Raw genomic sequence first — 23,899 nt, forward strand, 5'->3', positions numbered from 1 at the left:
GTGTGACACCAAATGCAACTTTGATGATTGGACAGTTTGGACACTAGAACATCGAAAATGTCTCCAGTGAATGTGATGATGGGTGTCTGTCTCCAAAATATTAGCTTTTGGGTAATAGCTTTCATTATCTTATTCAGACATTGTTGATTTAGTCCTGCATTAGAACTGTCATATAATGATGATGATGATGATGATGATGATGATAATAATAATAATACTATAATAACAAACTTGTAACATAGTTACAAAGTGCTTTTATAGAGGCAATTAATGAAAATAACGTCTAAAACAAGACTGCCTATAACAAAATAAAATAACATCTCAATAAAAGGAAGTAGAATCGGGGAGCTCCAGTAGCTCACCACGTACCGCGAGTGCTATTTCAGCGCCGTGGACAACCGTGCTCGTCACGGATCTGGGGCTGAGCGCATTCGAATCCCGGACGGCAGCCATGCCTTTCCCAGAGTGTCTTCCCCCCCCATCTGAACCCTTTCAGCCTGCTTCTGTCGGTCGAACTTGACCAAGTATGAATGCGATGAAAAAACGATAAACGCTAAAAGAACCAGCTGACTGGTCAAAAGTAAAAAAAAAAAAAAAAAAAAAAAGGAAGTAGAATCTGCATTAAAATAACAAACACAAAGGCCTTTCTATACAAATATGTTTTGTGGAGAGATTTAAAATCGGCTTGCCTGAGTTTCTCCAAAGTACTCCAAACTCTAGGGGCCCTGACAGCAACATTTTTATTTTTGAGTTTTGGTTTATATAAGATAAATAACAGGGTTTTTCCTGGCTTCTAAAGAGTGGAACATAGCAGATTCAGTAGTCTTTAACACTTTCAGCGCCACGCCGGGTTTTCCGTTTTACCGCTTGAATGCCACCATCGGCGCCAATGTTAACGTTAATATCGCCTAATCTATGTTTTAAATTATGGCTATGTGTCTAATCTGCCCATCGCATTATCAAAGACTATTTTCCAGTTAGTGCTGTGAAGGCAGATTGTTTTTTTATCGCGTCGTTGCCGTTTCAGAGCAGTTAGAAAAGCCCCCGTTTTGATATAAAAAACAGCTCATTCTGGAGCATTCTATGAAAATCGTCTTTTAGTGGAATATTCCACAACGTTGATATTCGTCGGCCTTTTTATGAATCGTTTTCAAATAAACGCTAGATGATCAATATTATACGTGCACGCACGCACATTACGGCCGCGCACTGATAATCGCTCCGTTGATTTGCTCACGGACTTTTACAGTGAAACCGAAAGAAGACATTTCACAAAACAGCTTATAACTTCATCAAACTTACTCTGATTATCCTACCACTGATAACATAGAGTCCTTACCTGACATCAGATGGTATCCAACTGGTATATTCCAATTCCTGATCACCATTCGAAAAAATCGATACGTGTATGGATCCAACGCGATACAGTAGAACTCCATGATCCGCGGGGATCTGAGGCTCCAGAATGAACTCTAGTAACCCCGGCTGGATCAGTGAACTGGAAAATGTGGAGTACCGGATTTTTTCCCCCATTCATTTTCATTGAGTCCATTCCAAAATCACTTATATCATCTGGGAGACGACAGGGGGCGCTTTTTTCCACAGTGATCGTCGGCGCCCCTCGGCTATACTCGGGTAGGCTCGGGTGATGCAATAATTTTTCAGATCGCAAAAAAAAAAAAAAAAAAAAGATCCGAGAAATCTCGTGAGTGGCTAGCAACCACCTATAAAAAAACACGAGAAATCTCGTGAGTGGCACTGAAAGAGTTAAGAGCACACATACAGCTATTGGAACCCATTCAGAGGCACTTGCAAGGAAGATATGCTCCTGGGTTGGATTCTCATGTCTTACGAAAGGAAAATATCCAAATGATATAGTGTAGCTCACATTTCATCTAGATGGTCATGGACAAAATAAACATTCCGGTGGGCAGCTTCAGACTTTAATCGGACAGGAAACGACCTGGGTGATGTCACTGGGAAAGGTCGTCCACACGTTCAGAATAAGGACCAGTTTAGGCAAATTAAATGTAAACCATCCCCGGGCTGAAGGGGCAAACTGATTTTGTAGATCATCCCCAGTAAACAACAACCTGGTCCCTTCCTTAGAGCTGCCTGTGTGTCTGTGGCTCAGCTGTCAGTGCTGACCTGGTCCAGTCCACTCTCATCTCCATAACTCTCAGTGAGCTGCTGCTGCTGCTGCTGTTGTTGTTTTGTTGCTAAGGCGAGTGGCAGCATGACCAGGCCAGCCACCGGACTGCTGACCTGCAGCGTAGGCAGAACCGCCAGTCGAGTGGTCAAACATGGCATCACAGGGAACATGTACATGCGCAAACTTAAACATACAGGGCGCACACACACGCATGATGGGCCAGTGCCACGTGTCTCTGTCCAGGCCCTGTGTGATTCTCTGTCCAGGCCCTGTGTGATTGTGTGTCCCCTCCTCTCTGTCCAGGCCCTGTGTGATCATGTGTCTCTCCTCTCTGTCCAGGCCCTGTGTGATTGTGTGTCTCCTCTCTGTCTAGGCCCTGTGTGATCATGTGTCCCTCCTCTCTGTCTAGGCCCTGTGTGATTGTGTGTCTCCTCTCTGTCTAGGCCCTGTGTGATCATGTGTCCCTCCTCTCTGTCTAGGCCCTGTGTGATCATGTGTCCCTCCTCTCTGTCTAGGCCCTGTGTGATTGTGTGTCTCCTCTCTGTCTAGGCCCTGTGTGATCATGTGTCCCTCCTCTCTGTCTAGGCCCTGTGTGATTGTGTGTCTCCTCTCTGTCTAGGCCCTGTGTGATCATGTGTCCCTCCTCTCTGTCTAGGCCCTGTGTGATTGTGTGTCTCCTCTCTGTCCAGGCCCTGTGTGATTGTGTGTCTCCTCTCTGTCTAGGCCCTGTGTGATCATGTGTCCCTCCTCTCTGTCTAGGCCCTGTGTGATTGTGTGTCTCCTCTCTGTCCAGGCCCTGTGTGATTGTGTGTCTCCTCTCTGTCCAGGCCCTGTGTGATCATGTGTCCCTCCTCTCTGTCTAGGCCCTGTGTGATTGTGTGTCCTCTCTCTGTCCAGGCCCTGTGTGATCATGTGTCCCTCCTCTCTGTCCAAGGCCTCCTGCCTGTGTCACAGTGTGTGAGTGTGATTAAGACGGGCCTTTATGCAGAGAGACGTGCCGCCTCAGCTCTCTGAGATGGAGATGGGCTTTGATTTTCATAATCCCGTCACATCAGTGCGCCCGGCCCCCTTAACATGCACGCATGCTGACGGAGCAGGGCTGCAGTGTCAAAGCAGAACCAGAGAACTGCCTTACGCCGCAATGCTAACATCCGCTAGGAATTAGAACCGGTTGTGTGCTGCTGCTGTTACTGTTGTTGTTGTTGTTGTTGTTGTTGTTGTTGTTGTTGTTGTTGTTGTTGTTGTTGTTGTTGTTGGTGGTGTGAGGATACAGAGGATACAGCTGTTGATAACGTCAATTAAAAGAAATGCACTCAAAGGAAATGAATGTGTCACTAGAAACACGCTGAACCTTATGCGATGGATTATGCGATTTATTAAAAAAAAACATGCTGCAACGAAATAATGGATTCAAAGTGAGATCCTATAAACTGACTAGGGATCAGATTTCTCCGGCCCTAGCCTAACCTTGAGCATTTGAGCGATCAATAAATACCTGGCCTGGGAACAGTAATTGGAGGCAGACGGTGTCTGCTTACTGCAGGCAGAAATCACAAAAGTGCCTTGTGGATTTAGATAAAAAGGGTACATACATCATTAACTCTCTCCTTCCCTTTCCTCCCCTTCCCCTCTCTCTCACTCTTTCTCTGTCTACTGTGCGCTGGGTGGCTCTGTCCCTATAGTCCCAACACCCTCCACCGGGTGGCCTCGTATCTGTGTCTGCTGCCAGAGCTGTCCGAGGGGCAGGACACCACCTACGAGAAGGAAGTCCTCCTGGAGCTTCTGGTAAGTGCTGCCGTTACTCCCGTTGCACGAGGGCGTCTTACTGTTTCCCTCCTGCCTTTACTTCCTTTGGACACCAAAGGAATAAACTAATATATAAATAAATAAACAAACAGGCCCTACCTATTGTTTACCTTCCCTTGTTTGTTTATTTATTTATATAGTTGTTTATTTATTTTCTATAGCCCCCCCCCCCCCCCCCCCCCTTTAGCTGTAAGTCAGTAAACCGTTATGTGCAGCAGCAGCACTGACGAAGAGCGACGTCAGTGAGTCCGTTATTTGTGGAACAATTACTGCCCAGTGAGCGTTACGGCATAATAGGGTTTGTGTTTCTCATTTAAAAGCCATTAATTTATGCTTTTGACCCTGGAATTACATAAACCCCCCCCCCCCCTTTTTTTAATCCAATTAATATTTTGACGTGGGCTTTTGTGAGACAGAAGAGGACAGAGGAAGGTACTGATGACACAAGAGGGCCTACCGGTAGTTATTTAGTTGTTTATTTATTTGTATTTCTTACTTTCTATAGACAGTTTCAAATTGACAACACAAATATAAGTGTATTTCCTGTTGCAATGTTTACTAATACAATAGTTGACAGGAAATACACTAGGATCCAGACGGTTCCCTAGCAACATGCTTCCAGTGAAACCTTCTATAGAAGGGCTTGTGCAGGTCTGATTGCCCTCCATACTCCACCCCCCCATCCTCTTAACAATGTAAAGGGGCCTTCACCAAAGAAAACAATGCTGATTTATTTGCACATAATCTCACACACATCCACAAACTCTAAACAGTTTTGCACACCTTCCTTTAGTTTGAGTTAACTGATAAGGTAGCAGTCCCTATAAGACAAGGTACTGCTATTTTATCACAGAGTTGTAATTAAGACGCACAATGATTCACTGTCCCCAATGACATTACTGGTGACCATATTCAAACTTGTAACTAAATGACAACTAAATTGTCAAACTAAATGTGTGCAAAACTGTTTAGAGTTTTTGGATGTGTGTGAGATTATGTGGCAAAAAAAGAAAAAATCTGCATTGTTTAATTTTATTTGAAAACTATTCATAAATAGGCAGAAGAATTACAGTTTTTTGTGTATTCCAGTATATTCCAGTAAAGGGCGATTATCACAGAATCTTCTGAACATTTCTGGAACTTTCATAAAACTAGCGTTTTTCAAAATGGTATCAAACAAAAATGAACCGATTAAAAAAAATTAAAAAAAATCCGTTTCGACAATGTTGACTGCAAACAAGTCATTGATAAGCGACGGCCATATTATACACATAATTTAAGATATAGTTTATGCGTTCGCAAATATGAGAGCTCTATCATTGAAGTGGGTGGTGGCACGCAACCGGGTTCCGGGGCACTGCATGGCTGGCACTGAAGACCACGCCACTCCAGGAGACCAGGACCCTACTGGACACTCATCCCTCTAGTATCACCAACACACACACACACACACACACACACACACACACACACACACACACAGACACAGACACAGACACAGACACACACAGACACAGGCTATAGCCCTCTTCATCAAAGGTGGTGTTGGCAGCGGGCTGACCTGTGGTTCTTAGTAATTACCGACTCCAACCCTCCCAGGTCGCCTCTCATAATTGACTGATTAGATTGTCGCAGGATCCCATGTCGGAGGGGACTCATTTGTGTGTGCCTCAGGTTGCCCCCGACAACAGAGATCTGCTGGATTGGGCATGTTTAATATACATGTGCCGGGGCCCGGGATGAGACCGAAAGGCCGAAAGGGCAACAAGTCGGACTATACGGTACGAAGCAGGTCATGCTCTGCAGATAATACAGTCATAATTAAAGTAGGAAGAGACCTACGAGAAGCCAGCTTGCTGTTGGGCCACTTAGGCTGGTCTGCTTCCACCGACCGATGGAGCCGGTGAGATAGAGACTGTATTCTGCAGCAGATATCATTCTCCCTCGCCACGTGAATAATTTATGAAAGGGGAACTTTTCCACAGGAAGGACAATGCGCTGTTTAAAAAAAATCTTTAAAAAAATTTCGCCCTGAATTGCACTGAATTTAAACGAGTCCAGTCCATCACTCCAGATACTTGCTAGAGTTCTGTCAGGACACCCACTGGCAGACGAACATATCAGCTTTTTAAATATCATTCTGAGCCATCAAATCAGCAGACTAGTCCTTAAAGCCTCAGCTAGTGTGGATTAAGGAAGGTTGTTCCCTGATGGAGGTCCTCCCTTCACGCCTGTTCTTCCTCTTTGGTTGGAGCCAGTTTGACTGAAAAGCATTTTCATAATGAGTTTCTGTTCCGTTTCTGTTTTTAAAGGACCATACCTATCACCTTGTGCTATTTATATTTTTACCTATTACGTATTATTTGCTTATTCACTGGTGCTTATTTTATATATATTTTCAGTTTTTTTTTTTATTGTTTGTACTGTTTATTATGTGAGATACATTTAGGATCCTCTCTAGTACATTTCTTTTTTTTTATCTCACCTCCACATTTTGTTTCATTTATTGCTTTGATTTTTCTTTTGTTTCAGTGTGCAAATAAATAAACATAAACCCTTTAATAAGAGTTTTAGCCCATTTACTGATCAGCACACATATTTAACATTACGCCAGACCATTTTCCTGAGAATAGTAAACTTTTTTTTGTTGTTAAATATTTGCTTTGTTACCTTTTTAAGAATAAATGTGAACTTATGGTGATAAACCACAGAAGAAACCTCCCCAAAAGCATCTCCTGGTCATGTTAACCATGTTAAGAAGTAGCTCTATATAAAACATGTTTCTTTCTGCATGTATTGACTTGGTTACGGTCAGAAACTCACCGCTTTCCGTAGGTCAGTGTACGCCTCGATTTCTTTGGTCTCTAGTATCTACAGAGCAGAGTGCTCACTAGCCCTAGTCCTCAACTGACTAGGACTAGAACCCTGCTTCCCATACAGACTGGCAACGAACATGGCATCATAACAGGATTAGCCTAGCATTGCAGCTAGCAGCCCAACATTATTAGACTAGCATCGCAGCTAGCAGCCCAACAGGATTAGTCTAGCATTGCAGCTAGCAGCCCAACAGGATTAGTCTAGCATTGCAGCTAGCAGCCCAACACTATTAGACTAGCATCGCAGCTAGCAGCCCAACATTAGTAGACTAGCATCGCAGCTAGCAGCCGAACATTATTAGACTAGCATCGCAGCTAGCAGCCCAACAGGATTAGTCTAGCATTGCAGCTAGCAGCCCAACATTATTAGACTAGCATCGCAGCTAGCAACCCAACATTATTAGACTAGCATCGCAGCTAGCAGCCCAACATTATTAGACTAGCATCGCAGCTAGAAGCCCAACAGGATTAGTCTAGCATTGCAGCTAGCAACATTATTAGACTAGCATCGCAGCTAGCAGCCCAACAGGATTAGTCTAACATTGCAGCTAGAAAAAAATAAATAAAAGGATATATATGTATACCAGTACAGTACAGTACACCCCTCTGTATTACTATTGAATGATGTTTTTGAGTTTGCAGTAAATCCACAGCTAAAGAGATTGGTTTTATCGGGTATCACAGTAGCTAAAAAGCTGATCGCATCACGCTGGTTTCAACCGGAAAAAATGTGCCGGAAAGTTTGGTTTCTTACATATCTCGATGTGATTTATCAAGAAATATCTACAGCAAGAATTCTGAGTCTCAATGAATCCAAAATGTCAATGTGGTTAGAAGTGGTGGAGAGAATAAAAGCTAGCTTATAATGGTAGTGTCTGGTTAGGAGCGAGGGATAATGGAGGTACTATCCAAGGAGGGGTCCGGGAGGGGGGGGTTCGAGCTGGAGCATATGTGTGTAGGGTTTTAGATAATAGGTATTAGGGGTATATCCTGTATAAGACATTGGTATAATTGGTAATTCCGTTGGATATACACTGTATACGGTAAAATATTATTATATATATATTTTTTTTTTATATTTTTTTTTATTATTGCAAAACAAAAATGATTAAAAGTCAGTACTCAACACATAATGCATAATGAAACTTTCAGTCAAGGTGGTTAAAATTACATGCAAGTACAGAAACAAGATAAAACAAAAATAGTCTATAATAACATTTTAACCGTATACAGTGTATATCCAGCGAAATTACAATTATATAAATGTTAGTATAGAATATACCCCTAATACCTATTTTCTAAAACCCTACACACATATGCTCCAGCTCGAACCCCCCCCTCCCGGACCCCCCCTTGGATAGTACCTCCATTATCCCTCACTCCTAACCAGACACTACCATTATAAGCTAGCTTTTATTCTCTCCACCACTTCTACCCACATTGACATTTTGGATTCATTGAGACCCAGAATTCTTGCTGTAGATATTTCTTGATATATCACATCGAGATATGTAAGAAACCAAACTTTCCGGCAAATTTTTTCCGGTTGAAACCAGCGTGATGCGATCAGCTTTTTAGCTACTGTGATACCCGATAAAACCAATCTCTTTAGCTGTGGATTCACTGCAAACTCAAAAACATCATTCAATAGTAATACCGAGGGGTGTACAGGTATATTCCAAGATACGAGTTTTGATAATTGTTGGGACACATCTTTCCAGAATGCAATTATATATTTTTTTGCTTTCTGTTTCTGTGCTTGCATGTCATTTTAGCTATCTTAATGGTTAGTTTCATTATGCATTGTGTGTTGAGTACTGACTTTTAATAATTTTGTTTTGCAATAATAAAAAAAAAAAAATATATATATATGTATATATCAAGGCCTTTGCAAATGGCTTTCCAGAAATTACTCACTAAGGCCTTGATATTTCTTAAATTTTCATAATTTAGTTGCTGTATTTAATACTTTCTGGAATATGTGACCACACATGCCAATTGTGTAACTAGAGAACTCTCGAACCAAATTTAATTTGCACAAGCCGGTATATAGAGTTATGTGTGAGATTATGGGCATAATAAAGTGTTCCTTTATCACACATGTACTGCATATACACACACACCCATACTATTGCATACACACCACACCCTAAACGAGTGAGTGTATTCTACACACGGCCCTGAACAGATGGGGCATACATTTAATGTTGTCGTACTCAAATGAACACGTATATACTGGCTAACTGAGGTCTGCCAGAGAATCTTTAATTAAATTTAATTTAATTTAATTACATTTATTTATAAAAGGGGGCACATCAAACAACAGAAAACAAGATATATTCCCACAAATCCTTTTTACAAAAGAACATTTTCTCTTTGAGATGAGAAATATAATGTGAAATCAAACCAAACAAAAGAATGGTCCCATGTGGAATTTTTCTTTCTTTCTTTGTTTATTTTTATTTTTTATTCCTATGTTCTAGTGAGGGGAAGGGGGGGATTTGTTCATTAACCCAATTCCTGTTTGTGTGTCTCATTTCTCATCTCTCTCTCTCTCTCTCTCTCTCTCTCTCTCTCTCTCTCTCACACACAGGTGTCCCGTCATGAGCGGAGAATCTCCCAGATTGAGCAACTTAACCAGATGCCCCTTTATCCAACGGAGAAGATAATCTGGGATGAGAACATTGTCCCGACAGAGTACTATTCAGGCGAAGGTGTGTGTGTGTGTGTGCATGCATGCTGGAATGAGTGTATACACAAATGTGTGTGTGCTTGTGTGTGTGCAAGACTGCACACTAGGACTGGTTTCAATATCTAATCAGTAGTACGCTATCATTCTCACACACACACACCATGCTGTTTTATCCTTCGCCTTAAGGACACTTATCTGGCAGTGAGCTGGCATCCTCCTCATGGAGAATCCTCTTTTGTCTGGCAGGGGCACCTTCACCCACTAAAACACCACCCACCACCATTCAGAGAAACACCCCATAAGCTCATTACTCATGTTCCATTGTAATACTCTTAACACAGGGGTAGTAGTAGTAGTAGCGATGTACGTACATGAAATGCGAGTGGTAGAAACGCTGTATCTTGTGACCTTCAAGGATAATACCGGTCTTCAGCTCCACCGTTTTCTCATCCTTTCAAGATAATAGTCGGATTATCTTAATAGCTTATTTTAAGTTTATTGTTAAGCCTCTCCTTCACATTATTCCTGGCGGTATCTGCACATAGTCATCATAGTGCAGATAGCGGGTTGTTTCCTGCCTACTGAAGACGCCATTAATTCTTGTACAGTATGAAAAACAACTTCCACCGACAAGAGAAACGACTTCATGAGACGTGACACATTGTAAATGCTTGACTATACAGCACTAGTAGTTGTTGTTTTCACGCGTCCGCGTGGCACAGCCGTGATGAGGCGTTCTGACTCAGCAGGAACATCCACTTACATTACATGGGTTTATGTTTGCCCCACCCCCTACACTTAATCCCCGCCCCATTTTTTATCGAGAACATGTTTATGTTTGCCCCGCCTCCTACTCCCCCATTGGCTACTGGTTGGCGGAGGCATACATCACGTTATCTCTCTTTTTGTGCCTTCGGTGATCACAAACAAAGTTACTTATAATCATATTTACTAGTAGTGATGCACCGATGTGAAAATGGTGGCCGATACCGATAACCGATATTAATATTGCTGTTCTGGCCGATACCGATATTTACGGATGTCTATCTCTGTATAGAAAACACTTTTTTATGATAGTCAAATAAAGAGCTATTTTCCAAAACACATTTTTTTTTTTTTTTTTTTTTTATACTTATTTTCAGAAATGACAGATAGTTTGAAACTATTTAAGGCCAAAACATGTAAAAAGAAAAAAGAAAAGATAAATTTTTAATTTTTATTTATATCGGCCCATATCGGCCCTATCTTGATATCGGACCGATACCGATGAGTAAAAAAACTGCCATATCGGCCGATATATCGTGCATCACTAATATTTACAATATTGCTAGTGAGCACAAGTGTCTGCGCCTCAACTGTGCGGTGTGTTTATTTCCAGGGTGTCTGGCCCTGCCCAAGCTGAACCTCCAGTTCCTCACCCTCCACGACTACCTGCTGAGAAACTTCAACCTGTTCCGTCTGGAGTCCACCTACGAGATCAGACAGGACATAGAGGATGTGGTGTCTCGTATGAAGCCATGGTCAGAACACACCTCACAGCTGCTCCAGTTATCACTTAGCTTTCCCACTGGTTCATAAGTTAGTGATGGTGATAGACTGAAGTCAGGCACGAGACAGAGGGTCAACCTGTAGAATGGACTGATGTAGGGCTGTCCTCGACTAAGGATTTGGATGGTCGACTATGATTGGCCCAAATTTGCCGTTAGTCGACTATTGGTAGACAAAAAAAAAAGTAAAAAAAAAAAGAAAAGTTGATTTAATTATTATTATTATTTTTTTATCATTCCATTTGGGCTGTGGGGGGTGCTTAATGTCTGAAGGAGTCGACTGAAGGCTTCTTGTCCTCTGCAAAAGCATGCAATTGGTCCACTGATGGATACATCTTGATATTTGTCTAGTCTAGTGTGTTCATTAGATGGGTGAAATCCTCTTTCAGTGCCTCTGTGCCTGTTTTCTTAGGCAGTTAGCCTCTGGTATGCGTGCCATTAGCGTTAGCCACGCTTCTAGGCCTCTTTTCTTTTGGAAAGAATGATAAAAAAAATGTAATTTTTCTTTTTTCTTTTTTGTATTCGACTAAGAGGTTGGCTAGTCGACTATGGCTCCTTTCGACCGATTAGTCGACTAATCGCCTAATAGGGGTCAGCCCTAGTAATATGTAATGGTAACATGTTAGTGTGTCAGTCTAGGGCATCCATTTGATTTTGTATTGGAAACAATGCAGTGGGCAGGATGTATGTGTCCAGTAGAAATTGTCTGTTGAGGCCCAAATCTTTACTACTAGTCCCAACATTTTGGCAAATGTTATCTTGATAAAGGCATGTTGTTATGTTATGATGACAGAGACAGTATTCAAATCTTTATTTATTCTCGAAAAGGACACCCTCATTTTCAGTGTCGTCGAGACTTAGACATTTCAATGCATAATCTTTTTACAATATAATAATAATAATAATAATAATAATAATAATAAATAATAACTTTCTACATAGCACCTTTCACATAGGCATAAAATGACATACAGTTATACAGAATAAAAGCAATGCATGAAGTGCAGACATAAGAATAGGTATAAAAACACAATAAAAGTAGTCCAACTGCAACATAGAACGTGCAGACATAAGAATAGGCATAAAATAAGTACAATAAGTACAGTGTTGCTCGAAGGCATGTGAACCCCCCCCCCCCCCCCCCCGGAACATCCAGTCCCCCAAAAACCCCACACATCAATCCCCACCACATCCCCATCCAAGACATCCTGTATATTATAAGTAAAGATTAATATCTATGAATTCTGAGATTCTGAGACATTTTATTGTACTCCACCATTCATGCCGGTCATAATGACTCGCATCTCCCCAAGCATCTGTGGGTCACTTCTGTTTGTGTTGAATATTACCGTCTTTCTCTGACCCAACCATGATCTCTCCCCTCCTCCCTCTCCCTCCTCCCTCCTGCAGGCAGTCAGAGTACGGAGGGGTGGTATTCGGGGGCTGGGCCAGGATGGCTCAGACCATCACCTCCTTCACCATCGTCGAGGTGGCCAAGCCCAAAATCGGAGACAACTGGCCCGCCCGCGTCCGCGCCGACATCACCGTCAACCTCAACGTACGGGACCACATCAAACACGAGTGGGAAGGTATGGATATCTCTCTCTCTCTCTCTCTCTCTCTCTCTCTCTGTCTCTGTCTCTGTCTCTGTCTCTCCCTCTCTGTATCATTCATTCTCTCTCCCTCTCCCTCTGTCTCATTCATTCTCTCTCTCCCTCCCTCTCTCTCTGTCTTGTTCATTCTCTCTCTCTCCTAACAGCCGTCCAAGTGAACAGTTTATATCCTCCATAAAATCTTCGCTGACCACTCTTTCCAATCCTGCCTGGCCTTGACCCATAACCCCATCCTGGCCTTGCGTCTCTCGGCATAGACAGACTGAGGAGACGCCATCACTTAGTCTCAATGTTTTATTCCCTCATCAGCTTTCCCCTCTCTGCCGCCTGGTAGACAGAGAGACAGTAGATAACATTAACTGTAGCATGTCAAGCCTTGCCCACATTGATTCACGGAGAAGCACAGGAAGCAACCTTACGCAGGCCGACTGCTATAGCTAGATAGAGGATCACAGCCAGGTTGTGTTCACATAAAAACATAAAACACAGGCTTTAAAAGACCCAATACGACATTGCAGTAGAGTAGGACTGACTTTTGGTCGATGTGCTCTTGTTCCGACCAAGAACAATCGGTCGAGCGTTCACTGTTTTGTTTGTTTTTATTATCATAAAGGAGTGATCACTGTGTGCAGCGTGCTGTAAGCTCTATTAACACACGCATTGATTTGCCTGCACGTTCCCCCTGAGTGGAGTTCTCCATTCAGTAAAATCTACCCCCACCAGACGTCTCCATTCACTGTATGGGCATCTGGCATCAGCCCAGACCCCAGGGTCACGTGAATACAACTCGATAGTGAAGGCTCTGTGGATGTCCTGCAGCTCATTTACCAGCATAGAGACAGATGAATCCATGTAGCAACGGTATAACGTTAGACCCAATTACTTTGTATGTCACAGAGTTGAGTGATGTCACTCACAACGGTGAGTTATTATGGTTTAGCCAACATTTTTCTCACCACTGCTTTATCACGTAGAAGCGCCCGGCTCTACACTTCAGCAGGGACTCGACACTTCAGCAGGGACTCAACACTTCAGCAGGGACTCAACACTTCAGCAGGGACTCAACACGTCAGCAGGGACTCAACACGTCAGCAGGGACTCTACACTTCAGCAGGGACTCTACACTTCAGCAGGGACTCTACACTTCAGCAGGGACTCAACACTTCAGCAGGGACTCAACACTTCAGCAGGGACTCAACACTTCAGCAGGGACTCAACACTTCAGCAGGGACTCTACACTTCAGCAGGGACTCTACACTTCAGCAGGGACTCTACACTTCAGCAGGGACTCTACACTTCAGCAGGGACTCTACACTTCAGCAGGGACTCGACACTTCAGCAGGGACTCGACACTTCAGCAGGGACTCGACACTTCAGCAGGGACTCGACACTTCAGCAGGGACTCGACACTTCAGCAGGGACTCTACACTTCAGCAGGGACTGGCTGTTAGAAATCTGTCTCAAGTTGACAGACCAGACAGAGAACGTACTTAATTATTATTATTGTTGTTATTGTTTTTCTTTTTTAAACCTTAATTTAACCAGGTAAAATGCTTGAGATCAAGGATCTCTGTTACGAGCAAGACCTGACGAAATGGCAGCGCTTTAGCACAAGCAACGTTATTCATGTTCATGCAGTCATGTTACCTATATCAATAACTATAATAATACCTATATCTTTAACCACTTAACCTCTTAAGCCCTAGCCATATTTTCAGCCAAAAAATACATACCCAAGTAAATGGAAGATTGCTCCACTTCTACAAGGCCATTTGCATGCTCTTATCTAGGGACATCTATAAATCACAGGGAATGTATTCCCAGTGTCAGAAATATTGTGTCTGTTACTAGGCTTGAGTAAATTGTAATGAACCAAAGGAGAATATACATTTCTTATTCTTTCATATTTGACGGTGAATAACACCATGCTAACATTGACCATACATGAGAAATGGCCACTGAGCTCATTCAGCACCTTCTTGAGATCACGTGTACAAATCTACCGTAATTCCTCTAATAGTAACCGGGTCTCAAATACAAGCCGGGTCTCTATTAATGGCCGGGTGCGCTCTTGAGCTAAGCAATTATAAGCCGGCCTCCTAATACAAGCCGGGTTACTAATATACTGAGCTGCATACTGAGCTAGTTACTTGATTTCACTTTGAAAACGTTGAAATGACCAGTGACCACCTGTAATTGCACTGTTTACTATTTCATACAGTACTTGGTTTCAATAAATGAACCCAGTACATTTTACTGGGTTCAAACTGACACAAAATGTTGATTTATTCATTATGATCCGTTTGAAAATTTGAAATATAGGCCTCCCTCTTATACAGGCCTCCTCCTAATACAAGCCTGGTACCCGCTACAGTTGAAACAAATACAAGCCGGGGTTACTATTAGAGGAATTACGGTATCTAGGTTGTCCTCGGACGGGCCCTCCATCGGTGCTTCCAGTCATCCCGATCCTCCATGCATCTGGCTAGCTCGCCGGTGCTTTCTGTTCCCGCATCTCTCCTGAGTACGTCCACGTAGGTTAATGTGGGACGTCCTCGTGATCGATGCCCGTGTGTTGGTTCCCACAGCACAAGTTTGCTGGTTGGCATCTCATGGTGTCTCTGGCAGTGACCTGCCAGCCTCATTCTCCTGACTGCCACTTTATCGCTCACCTTTAGCACCCCCCCATACAAGTTTGCATTAGTGGCATGCTCATCCCTGTTAATGTTGAGCACCACACGCATCATTCTGGTGTAGCACCCATCCAAGGACTTCTGCAGGGTGGGCTTCAAGGTCCAGCATTCACTGCCATATAAAAGGACAGACTCAACTGTTGCATGAAAGAAGTTGAGCTTGATTTGACGGGGGAGGTTGGATTTCCACACATTGGTCATGCCGTTCAGAGCCCTCCACGCAAGTGCCTTCCTCACTTTAAGGTCTTGCTCGGACGAGTTGACCCACGAGCCCAGGTACTTGAAATCACTGACTTCCTTTAGAGCAGAGCCTCCTGTTGTCCTTAGAGGTGGATGATCTGGGAGGATGTTATACATTATGACCTCGGTTTTCTTGGCATTTAGCCTAAGGCCAACCTTGGCGCACTCCGTCTCCACTCTGCACAGGAGTTCCTGTGCCTGCTCCACCTGGTCAGAGAGCAGGCTGATGTCGTCCGCGTAGTCAAGGTCTGTTAGGACTATGGCGGGGTGTCGTCTCGATCTCCTTGGGGTTATTGTGAGACCAAGTGTGAGACCAATTGTACAAATAATCTAAGCAAATGAATAAAGGGCAGATGATTTACAGGTTTTTTTGTAGATACAGTACTGAATTTTGCCATCCGGACAGATGCTATTTGAAATATGAATATAGAATATAGAATATCAGGCCTATAGATTACCTTATTATGGCCAAGTCACACATCTATGGATCGGGCCAAATCTCCCCTTTCCAATGGCAGAGTTCAATCTGGATTTAGTACCACCAGGCGCTCCTGACAGGGCAGCAAAAACCGTGAATGAAATCTACTGTAAGTACAGTTACCTTTTTATAATGTGAATATCTCCGCCATTTTTCATCAGATTGCAATGCGTTTTTTTGCTAGATGTTCACAGAAATATAAAGAAACAAACTACGTTCTATTTATAACGTCCAGGTTTGTCCTACCTGTGAGATATGATCCCGAAAATAACGGTAAAAAAAGCGAAGTCAGATTGGCGTGAGTTTGGAAGTGTAGTTTTATGAAATTTGAAAGCCCATCGAAATCCCTGGGTCTCCTCTCCTCATAGGACTACAAACAAAATGGTGGCATAATTTCCTCGCGTCTAATTCATCAGGTTTCTGTCGGGATGCGCCGAAATATTTATACACTCATATTTCACTAATAACACTTAAAATCATTGGTAAACAAACGTAGTGCTGAAAATATACACTTTTGACTGCTGTTTTGATGCCGTCTTTACTACTACATTTGAAAAAGAAACGCAACATTAATTAATACGTTCTGTATTGATCGATTTATGGCGTGATATCAATCTCCTACAGGACCGCTCAGGCTTACCACTTTCAGCGCCAGCCGGTTTATCCATCCTTGTAGTCAATGGGCCACGCTTTAAAAGATAGGGATTTTCACTGTGCTTCACGATGTTTGCAGGGCTATATCTATATACCAACATGTAAAAAATTATAAATGTGTTCATGTATACGTTTGCATGTTATCCCGTGGTGAATATTGTATAGTTTGTAGAGTGATCCTGGCTAATTCCTAGAAGCTGAGTTATGGAGCGCTATGTGAATTCTGCTAAAGTCGTTCGCGTTTCTCGCCTGGACACGCTACTGTTTCCAAATCAAAGGTATATAATAGGTATTATGTTTCATCATGAATGCATCAAAGGGGGGGGGGGGTCGTTTTTTGATGCTCTGATCGCCAGCAACAGCATTCGTTTTGAATACTACATACGTTGATCGGCTGGATCGATTTGAAATCATTGTAGGATCAAGGTGGAATTGACGTCATAGTCCTTACCTATACTCGGGTTTTGGCGCTCAACGTTTGGTGAGATAACCCGACTATAGTCGTGGTTGGCTGTGAATGCGTTAAGGGGTTAAGCATCGTGCGCGCACTTCACGGCACTTTGCCCCATTTTGCCCGATGCATATGTGGTTCATTCTGAAAGCCCAACTCCCGATAGTGAAAACTAGATAACGTTACGTCTAATGTTATCGTTAATATAATGTAATAACATAATAAACGTTATATCGTCTAATGTTATATCGTTAATATAATAATATAATGTAATAACATAATGTTATATCGTCTACTGATATATTGTTAATATAATGTTATATCGTCTAATACAAGGCGTAATACCTTGTATTAAAAGCTCCATCCCATTGGAGGATCAATATAAGAGGGCGGGGTATGAGATCCAGGATTGCATTATAGAGTTGGGAAGTCGACTCTGTCACCGGTCCCGGAAGACTTTGAATCGCCTCTCACTTTTCCCATGGGGCACTTTTCAGTTGCCCTCTGTTAGAACATTTTCACATATCCATCATAAAAAGGCCAAAATATACTCACCGCTGCATTTCAATCAAATCCAAAGATTATAATTATCAGATAGGGGTGTAACTAACCTAAATGAGACTTTTACTTAAATTCATAGTCTGTAAATGGCTTTTTTAACATTTTTAAGCATTGGAGTAAAACAGACATGCAGTTTGAGACAATGTACTAAGACCGTTCCTCACATTTTACATATACAAGTCCAACCCATAAAGAAACTGATTATACTCTACTACTATTACTACTACCTTTTAGATGGTCAAATAACTGTTGGGATGTGAAGTCGGGACGTGCTGCAGAAGTAGAAGGTCTTCAGCCCGACGGGGAAATGACACAAGAGGATTCATGTATCCCAGATCAATGTATAGATTTACTACAGGAATCTCTGCTGGCCTCTTACCCATGATCCTCCAAAGACTTTCAAGCAGCCTGGTTCAGTGGTTCAATGTCATCTCAGAGTTAGGATATCCTCACTGCAGGCCTCACAATCCCATTTCACATGTCTTGATTCCCGCCTCTCCCTCCATCCCTCTCTCTTTCTCTCTCTGTCTCATTTTCTTTTCCATTTCACTTTCTCTTCCCTATTTTCTTTGGTGGTTGGAGTGGAGGTGACGAGTATGATATGATCCCCCACCCCCTATTTTATAATTACAGCCTCATGTTTTAATTAAAGATCACCTGAATGCTGACAGGGCCGTTTGTCTCCCTCTCTCCCTCCCTCCCTCTCTCCCTCTCTGTCTCTCTCTCTCTCTCCCCCTCTCCAGGGCTGCGGAAGCACGACGTTTGCTTTCTGGTCACAGTCCGCCCCAACCTGCCCTACGGCACGCGCTTCGACCGGCGCCAGGCCTTCGTGGAGCAGACGGGCCTGGTGTACGTGAGGGGCTGCGAGGTGCAGGGCATGCTGGACGACAAGGGACGCGTCATCGAAGAGGGTACGTTCGAGACGTGCACATGCACAGAGACACACCTCTTACACACACACACACATATCTACACGCACAAACACACTGATGACACATGACATCCCCCACCCCCATTAGACCTTACCCCACCCACGGGTCCTTTTTTTGGAGGGGGTCAGATCAGGGTTGTCATGGTGACGGTGACAGTGTGACCTGACCTGTCCACATTAACATTCCATTAACCTGAGGTCAGCAGAGACACCTGAGAGCGCCGTGCCCTTCACGTATTGGATTTAAACACCGGGACTACGTAGGCTGGATCTGACGGATGTGCCACTGCAACACTACACCAGATGTGCTACTTCAGGCAGAATACACAGTGGTGTGCTTATTCTAGGCCACGCCCCCTCACAGTACTGCAGATGGTGCTTCTTCTAGGCCACGCTCACCTCACAGTACTGCAGATGGTGCTTATTCTAGGCCACGCCCACCTCGCAGTATTGCAGATGGTGCTTCTTCTAGGCCACGCCCACCTCACAGTATTGCATATGGTGCTTCTTCTAGGCCACGCCCACCTCGCAGTATTGCAGATGGTGCTTATTCTAGGCCACGCCCACCTCACAGTATTGCAGATGGTGCTTATTCTAGGCCACGCCCACCTCACAGTATTGCAGATGGTGCTTCTTCTAGGCCACGCCCACCTCGCAGTACTGCAGATGGTGCTTATTCTAGGTCACGCCCACATCACAGTATTGCAGATGGTGCTTATTCTAGGTCACGCCCACCTCGCAGTATTGCAGATGGTGCTTATTCTAGGTCACGCCCCCACCTCACAGTATTACAGACGGTGCTTCTTCTAGGCCACGCCCACCTCACAGTACTGCAGATGGTGCTTCTAGGCCACGCCCACCTCACAGTACTGCAGATGGTGCTGTGAACATGGAGGCACGTGTTGTTGTTGTTTTACTCTTCTTTTCTCGTTTTTCCCAGACCAAGAAAAGTTATGGGAAATTATATATTGTGTATCTATAAAGTTCTGGAAATATAATTGAAAAGTCTTTCCCATCAAACCTATCAAGTGTTACTAGACGTACCAGTTTGGATGCTGGTAGATGTGGTTACCTTTTTGAAGGAATAATAACCCATATAGAAAGTTTTGAACATAGAACGTTGACGTTGACAAATGCAGGTCATGGAAAATGTCAGGGAACAATTATGTAAAGGTCGTGAAATTTAAATGGGATAGAAATGTAAAGGAACCCTCTCTATTGGAGGTTGTATGAATAGACCCCATATGTGTCTGATAAAATCACAAAGAAATGTACTCTGGCTAAGACGAAGACTTAGTCCACTGTGACGGAAACCACAGTGCTTCCTCCAGGTGGCTGGTTCATCTCTCACTAGCCCACAGTGCTTCCTCCAGGTGGCTGGTTCATCTCTCACTAGCCCACAGTGCTTCCTCCAGGTGGCTGGTTCATCTCTCACTAGCCCACAGTGCTTCCTCCAGGTGGCTGGTTCATCTCTCACTAGCCCACAGTGCTTCCTCCAGGTGACTGGTTCATCTCTCACTAGCCCACAGTGCTTCCTCCAGGTGGCTGGTTCATCTCTCACTAGCCCACAGTGCTTCCTCCAGGTGGCTGGTTAACCTGCAGCCCTACCCCCCCCCCCCCCCCCCTCCTGCCTGAACTTGGGTCTGTGTAGCAAAGCACTCTGTCCCCTCTCCTCTCCAAACCGTCTGGATTAAATATGCAGAGAGCAGGGCGAGGCGTGCGGCCTGGATAGATGTCCTACTAGGGACATCTGTGGTGCTGCCAGCTTGGTTTAAGTCTCCGTGGGGACGAGTTGTGCTCTGGGCGGCAGAGGGAGGGGGTGCTTGGTGGAGGAGTGTAGAGACATGAGCTGAGAGGACCATTATGAGACACTGCTGACTAACACATGGTGGCTGAATTGTATCCAAATCTCTTGCCATTTATAAAAAATATAAATAATAGTAGTTTTTCTTCTCAGAATTCTATCTTGGAATTCTAGAACTCTATAGCTGTCAAGTATAAAGTGATGTGTTGCTGGTGAACTCTTTGTCTGACTTGCACCACACTTGGCCCATATGGTTGTCCTGCGACAGTAAGGAGGCCTGTGGTGTTTTGAGTGGCTCCATTCTTACAAAACTAAAAACTAGTGCTGTCAGGCGATAATTTTTTTTTTGTGAACAAATGTATTTTTATTTTTGACATGACATACAAACATTTACAGTAGAAATCCACTATAAATCACAGGGCTATTAGGTGATAATTTTTTAAAATCTAATTAACTCATTGACCGCCACGCCCATATGACCAAATTAGGGCTAGCACGCCACCGCTTTAATCAATGGGAGGACGGGGAAATTGGCGAGTGCTTAAAATATATCTTAAATTATGGCTATGGGTCTAATACACCTGTCGCTTATCAATGACTTGCTTGCAGTCAACGTGTACGAAACGGATTGTTTTTTCATCTGTACATTTCCGTTTTATACCATTTGAATACGAGTATAGTTTTGGAGATTTCTAGTAATTCCAGAGAAATATGCGATAATAGCCCTTTAGTGGAATACACAAAACACGTAATTTTTTGGCTGATTTATGAATAGTTTTCAAATAAACGCTAGATTATCGATAGTATATGTGTCCTTATGCACGATACAAAAGCGGGCTGAAAAATCGCTTATCCGTGCCTTGCTCAGTGCCAACAGCACGCACACACACGTCGTGATCGCTATGAAAAAAACATCTGATTAACCCAATACTGGTAACATAGAGTCCTTACCTCACATCAGATGTTATGCAAAAAGATGAATCCAATTCCTGATCGCCATTCCAAATATCGATCGCGTCCATTGATCCAACGTTATAGGGCTGGACGGTATAAACGGTATACGGTATAAACTGTATGAATTTGTGCTGCGGTATGGATTTTGACTATACCTTCATACCTTGTGACCGGTAGACTAGAGCAGCTAGTCACAGCAGTAGCAATGACGTTAACGTTACTTTTCGATTCACTCGACGTTTGCAGTGGTTGTTGCATAGTGTTTAATTGTACTGAGTTTTTATCCACTTGCTCACAGACCTTGCCTTATAGTTTTGGCATTTCAATTTGGCTAAGGAGACTTGCTTTAGCGCAGCAACGGGCTAACGTTAGCCGCTAAGCTTACGTTCTAACGTGACTCCGCGGCACCAGTTCCATTAGTGAGGAAAGGGGGGGGGGGGTATACTGACGAGGCTTGACAACAGAGGTTCAAAGATAACTTCACATTTATTGGCTATTTGTTTCTTTATATCGCTTTATCTATCAGGCTGCTCCCATTTCCAACTCTGTGTTGACAATGACATCCTGGTGTGACATCATCAACTACGGCAACTTAGGACGCTCAAACCTCAAACTCAAACCTATTACATCCCGCTCTCTCGCTCTCTCTCTCTACGTTGTCAAACATGTACACTGAAGTTAAGTTATGTTGGAGTTTTATTGTGTTTTAGGGAAAGAAACCTGTCCTGCTGTAGTTTTTATTTTCACTTTGTGATGCTTGATTTTATTGTATTTCATGAAAAAAGTGTTTTTCAGAGATGGAAGTAACTTGAGAAAAGGTTTTGCATTTTTCTATTGCATTTTTGCACAATAAATGTTCTTAAAATACCTCTGTACTAGGTGAAATATGTCCTAGTAATACAAGAGTACAGTAATAGCTGCCATATGAGTGTTTTACCCCTTCAGAAGCATTTATATAGACATTTTAAGATAAATGAATATACCGTGATATATACCGTTACCGTCTATGCTTCCAATTATACCGTGATATCAATTTTAGACCATACCGTCCAGCCCTACGTTATAGTCCAAAACACATAATCCACGCTGCTCCCAGTTCCCCCAGTCAACGTGGTACAACGATACTGCATGCTCGATAAGCAAAACCCGGACCGGACTTTTTTTTTGATGCACACTACAGTCCCAGCCAATCCAATCCAATGATGTGCAATACCAGCCGGGAGACGATAGGCGGCGGTATTTTCCCTTTTGCGAGCTCAGACCCATTCCCAACGATAACATCAGGTTGGATGGATGAAAATGAATGGATATCACTAATAAAAGAAATAACGATTAAAACCCGACTATACTCGTGATTGGCGCTCAAGCGTCCGCGAGTTAACCCGACTATACTCGTGACTGGCGGCCAATGAGTTAATTACAGGATTTGTAATTTTTTAATCGCATAACCATTTTAGGCCTGATATTCTATAATCATATTTCAAATGGCATGTGTCCGGATGGCAGAATTAAGTATTGTATCTACAAAACCTTCTGTTTAATCATCTTCCATTTATTCATTTGCTTAGATTTTTCAGGTCTGGTAAATTTTTGCATGTCATGTCATTCACAGTCAAAGATAAAAAAAAAAATTTATTGATATTCTCATTTGGTTCATTACAATTTACTAGTAACAGACACAGTATTTCTGACACTGGGAATACATTCCCTGAGATCCATAGATGTCCCTAGAATCAGATACCAAGAACATGCAAATGGACCATATTAAAAAAAAGTCTGTAAATGTGTATTCTACGTTCTTATGTTTTTTAATATATATATATATATATATATATATTGTTTTTTATTAATTTTGAGTTAATTTTCATAACGCGATAATTTGCTGTGTAATTAATTAATCTAATTAACGCGATAAACTGACAGCCCTACTAAAAACTCTAATTACCGTAATTTTCTGACTATAAGCCGCGCTTTTTCCCGCCATTTTTCGACCCTGCGGCTTATATACCGGTGCGGCTTATATGTGACTCGACGTGACCAAACCCGAAAATGTAAAAATCTAAATATTGCTTTTTTGACTGCATTGAAATGTTATTTATCTGTTCCCTTATTTGCTAAACTTAATACAACTTGTAAATTAGTTAATTCTTGTTATTTGTCCGGCAGTATTGTGTCCCAATGCTAATTACATATGGTAATTAAACATTAAAACACCTGCGGCTTATAGTCCAGTGCGGCTTATATATGTACACATCATTCAATTTAGCTGCTGTGGCTTATATTCAGGTGCGGCTTATAGTGCGAAAATTACCGTACTCTCCGACGGCTCGTCCAATTGACATTTGAAATGTGCCGTTCCTTTGTGATATCGTACCATTGTTATCAACATGAAAGTGATGTGTAAAACAATATTGCCGCAATTTAATAATTTTTTACTCGATTCTCAC

At 42.8% G+C, this 23,899-nt stretch overlaps 1 protein-coding gene across 1 annotated transcript in view; it reads left to right on the forward strand.

Moving 5' to 3' along the window:
• Positions 1-23,899, forward strand: part of aqr (aquarius intron-binding spliceosomal factor) — a 181,889-nt gene that overhangs the window by 41,315 nt on the left and 116,675 nt on the right. The window contains exons 15-19 of the mRNA XM_084309865.1: positions 3,835-3,937; positions 9,428-9,548; positions 10,905-11,046; positions 12,484-12,662; positions 18,507-18,674. Of these exons, the coding sequence (XP_084165991.1) occupies positions 3,835-3,937; positions 9,428-9,548; positions 10,905-11,046; positions 12,484-12,662; positions 18,507-18,674 (713 nt within the window). The remainder of the gene's footprint in view (positions 1-3,834; positions 3,938-9,427; positions 9,549-10,904; positions 11,047-12,483; positions 12,663-18,506; positions 18,675-23,899) is intronic.

This window comes from Notolepis coatsorum, assembly GCF_963971535.1.
Source record: "Notolepis coatsorum genome assembly, chromosome: 3".
NCBI classification, from domain to species: Eukaryota; Metazoa; Chordata; class Actinopteri; order Aulopiformes; family Paralepididae; genus Notolepis; species Notolepis coatsorum.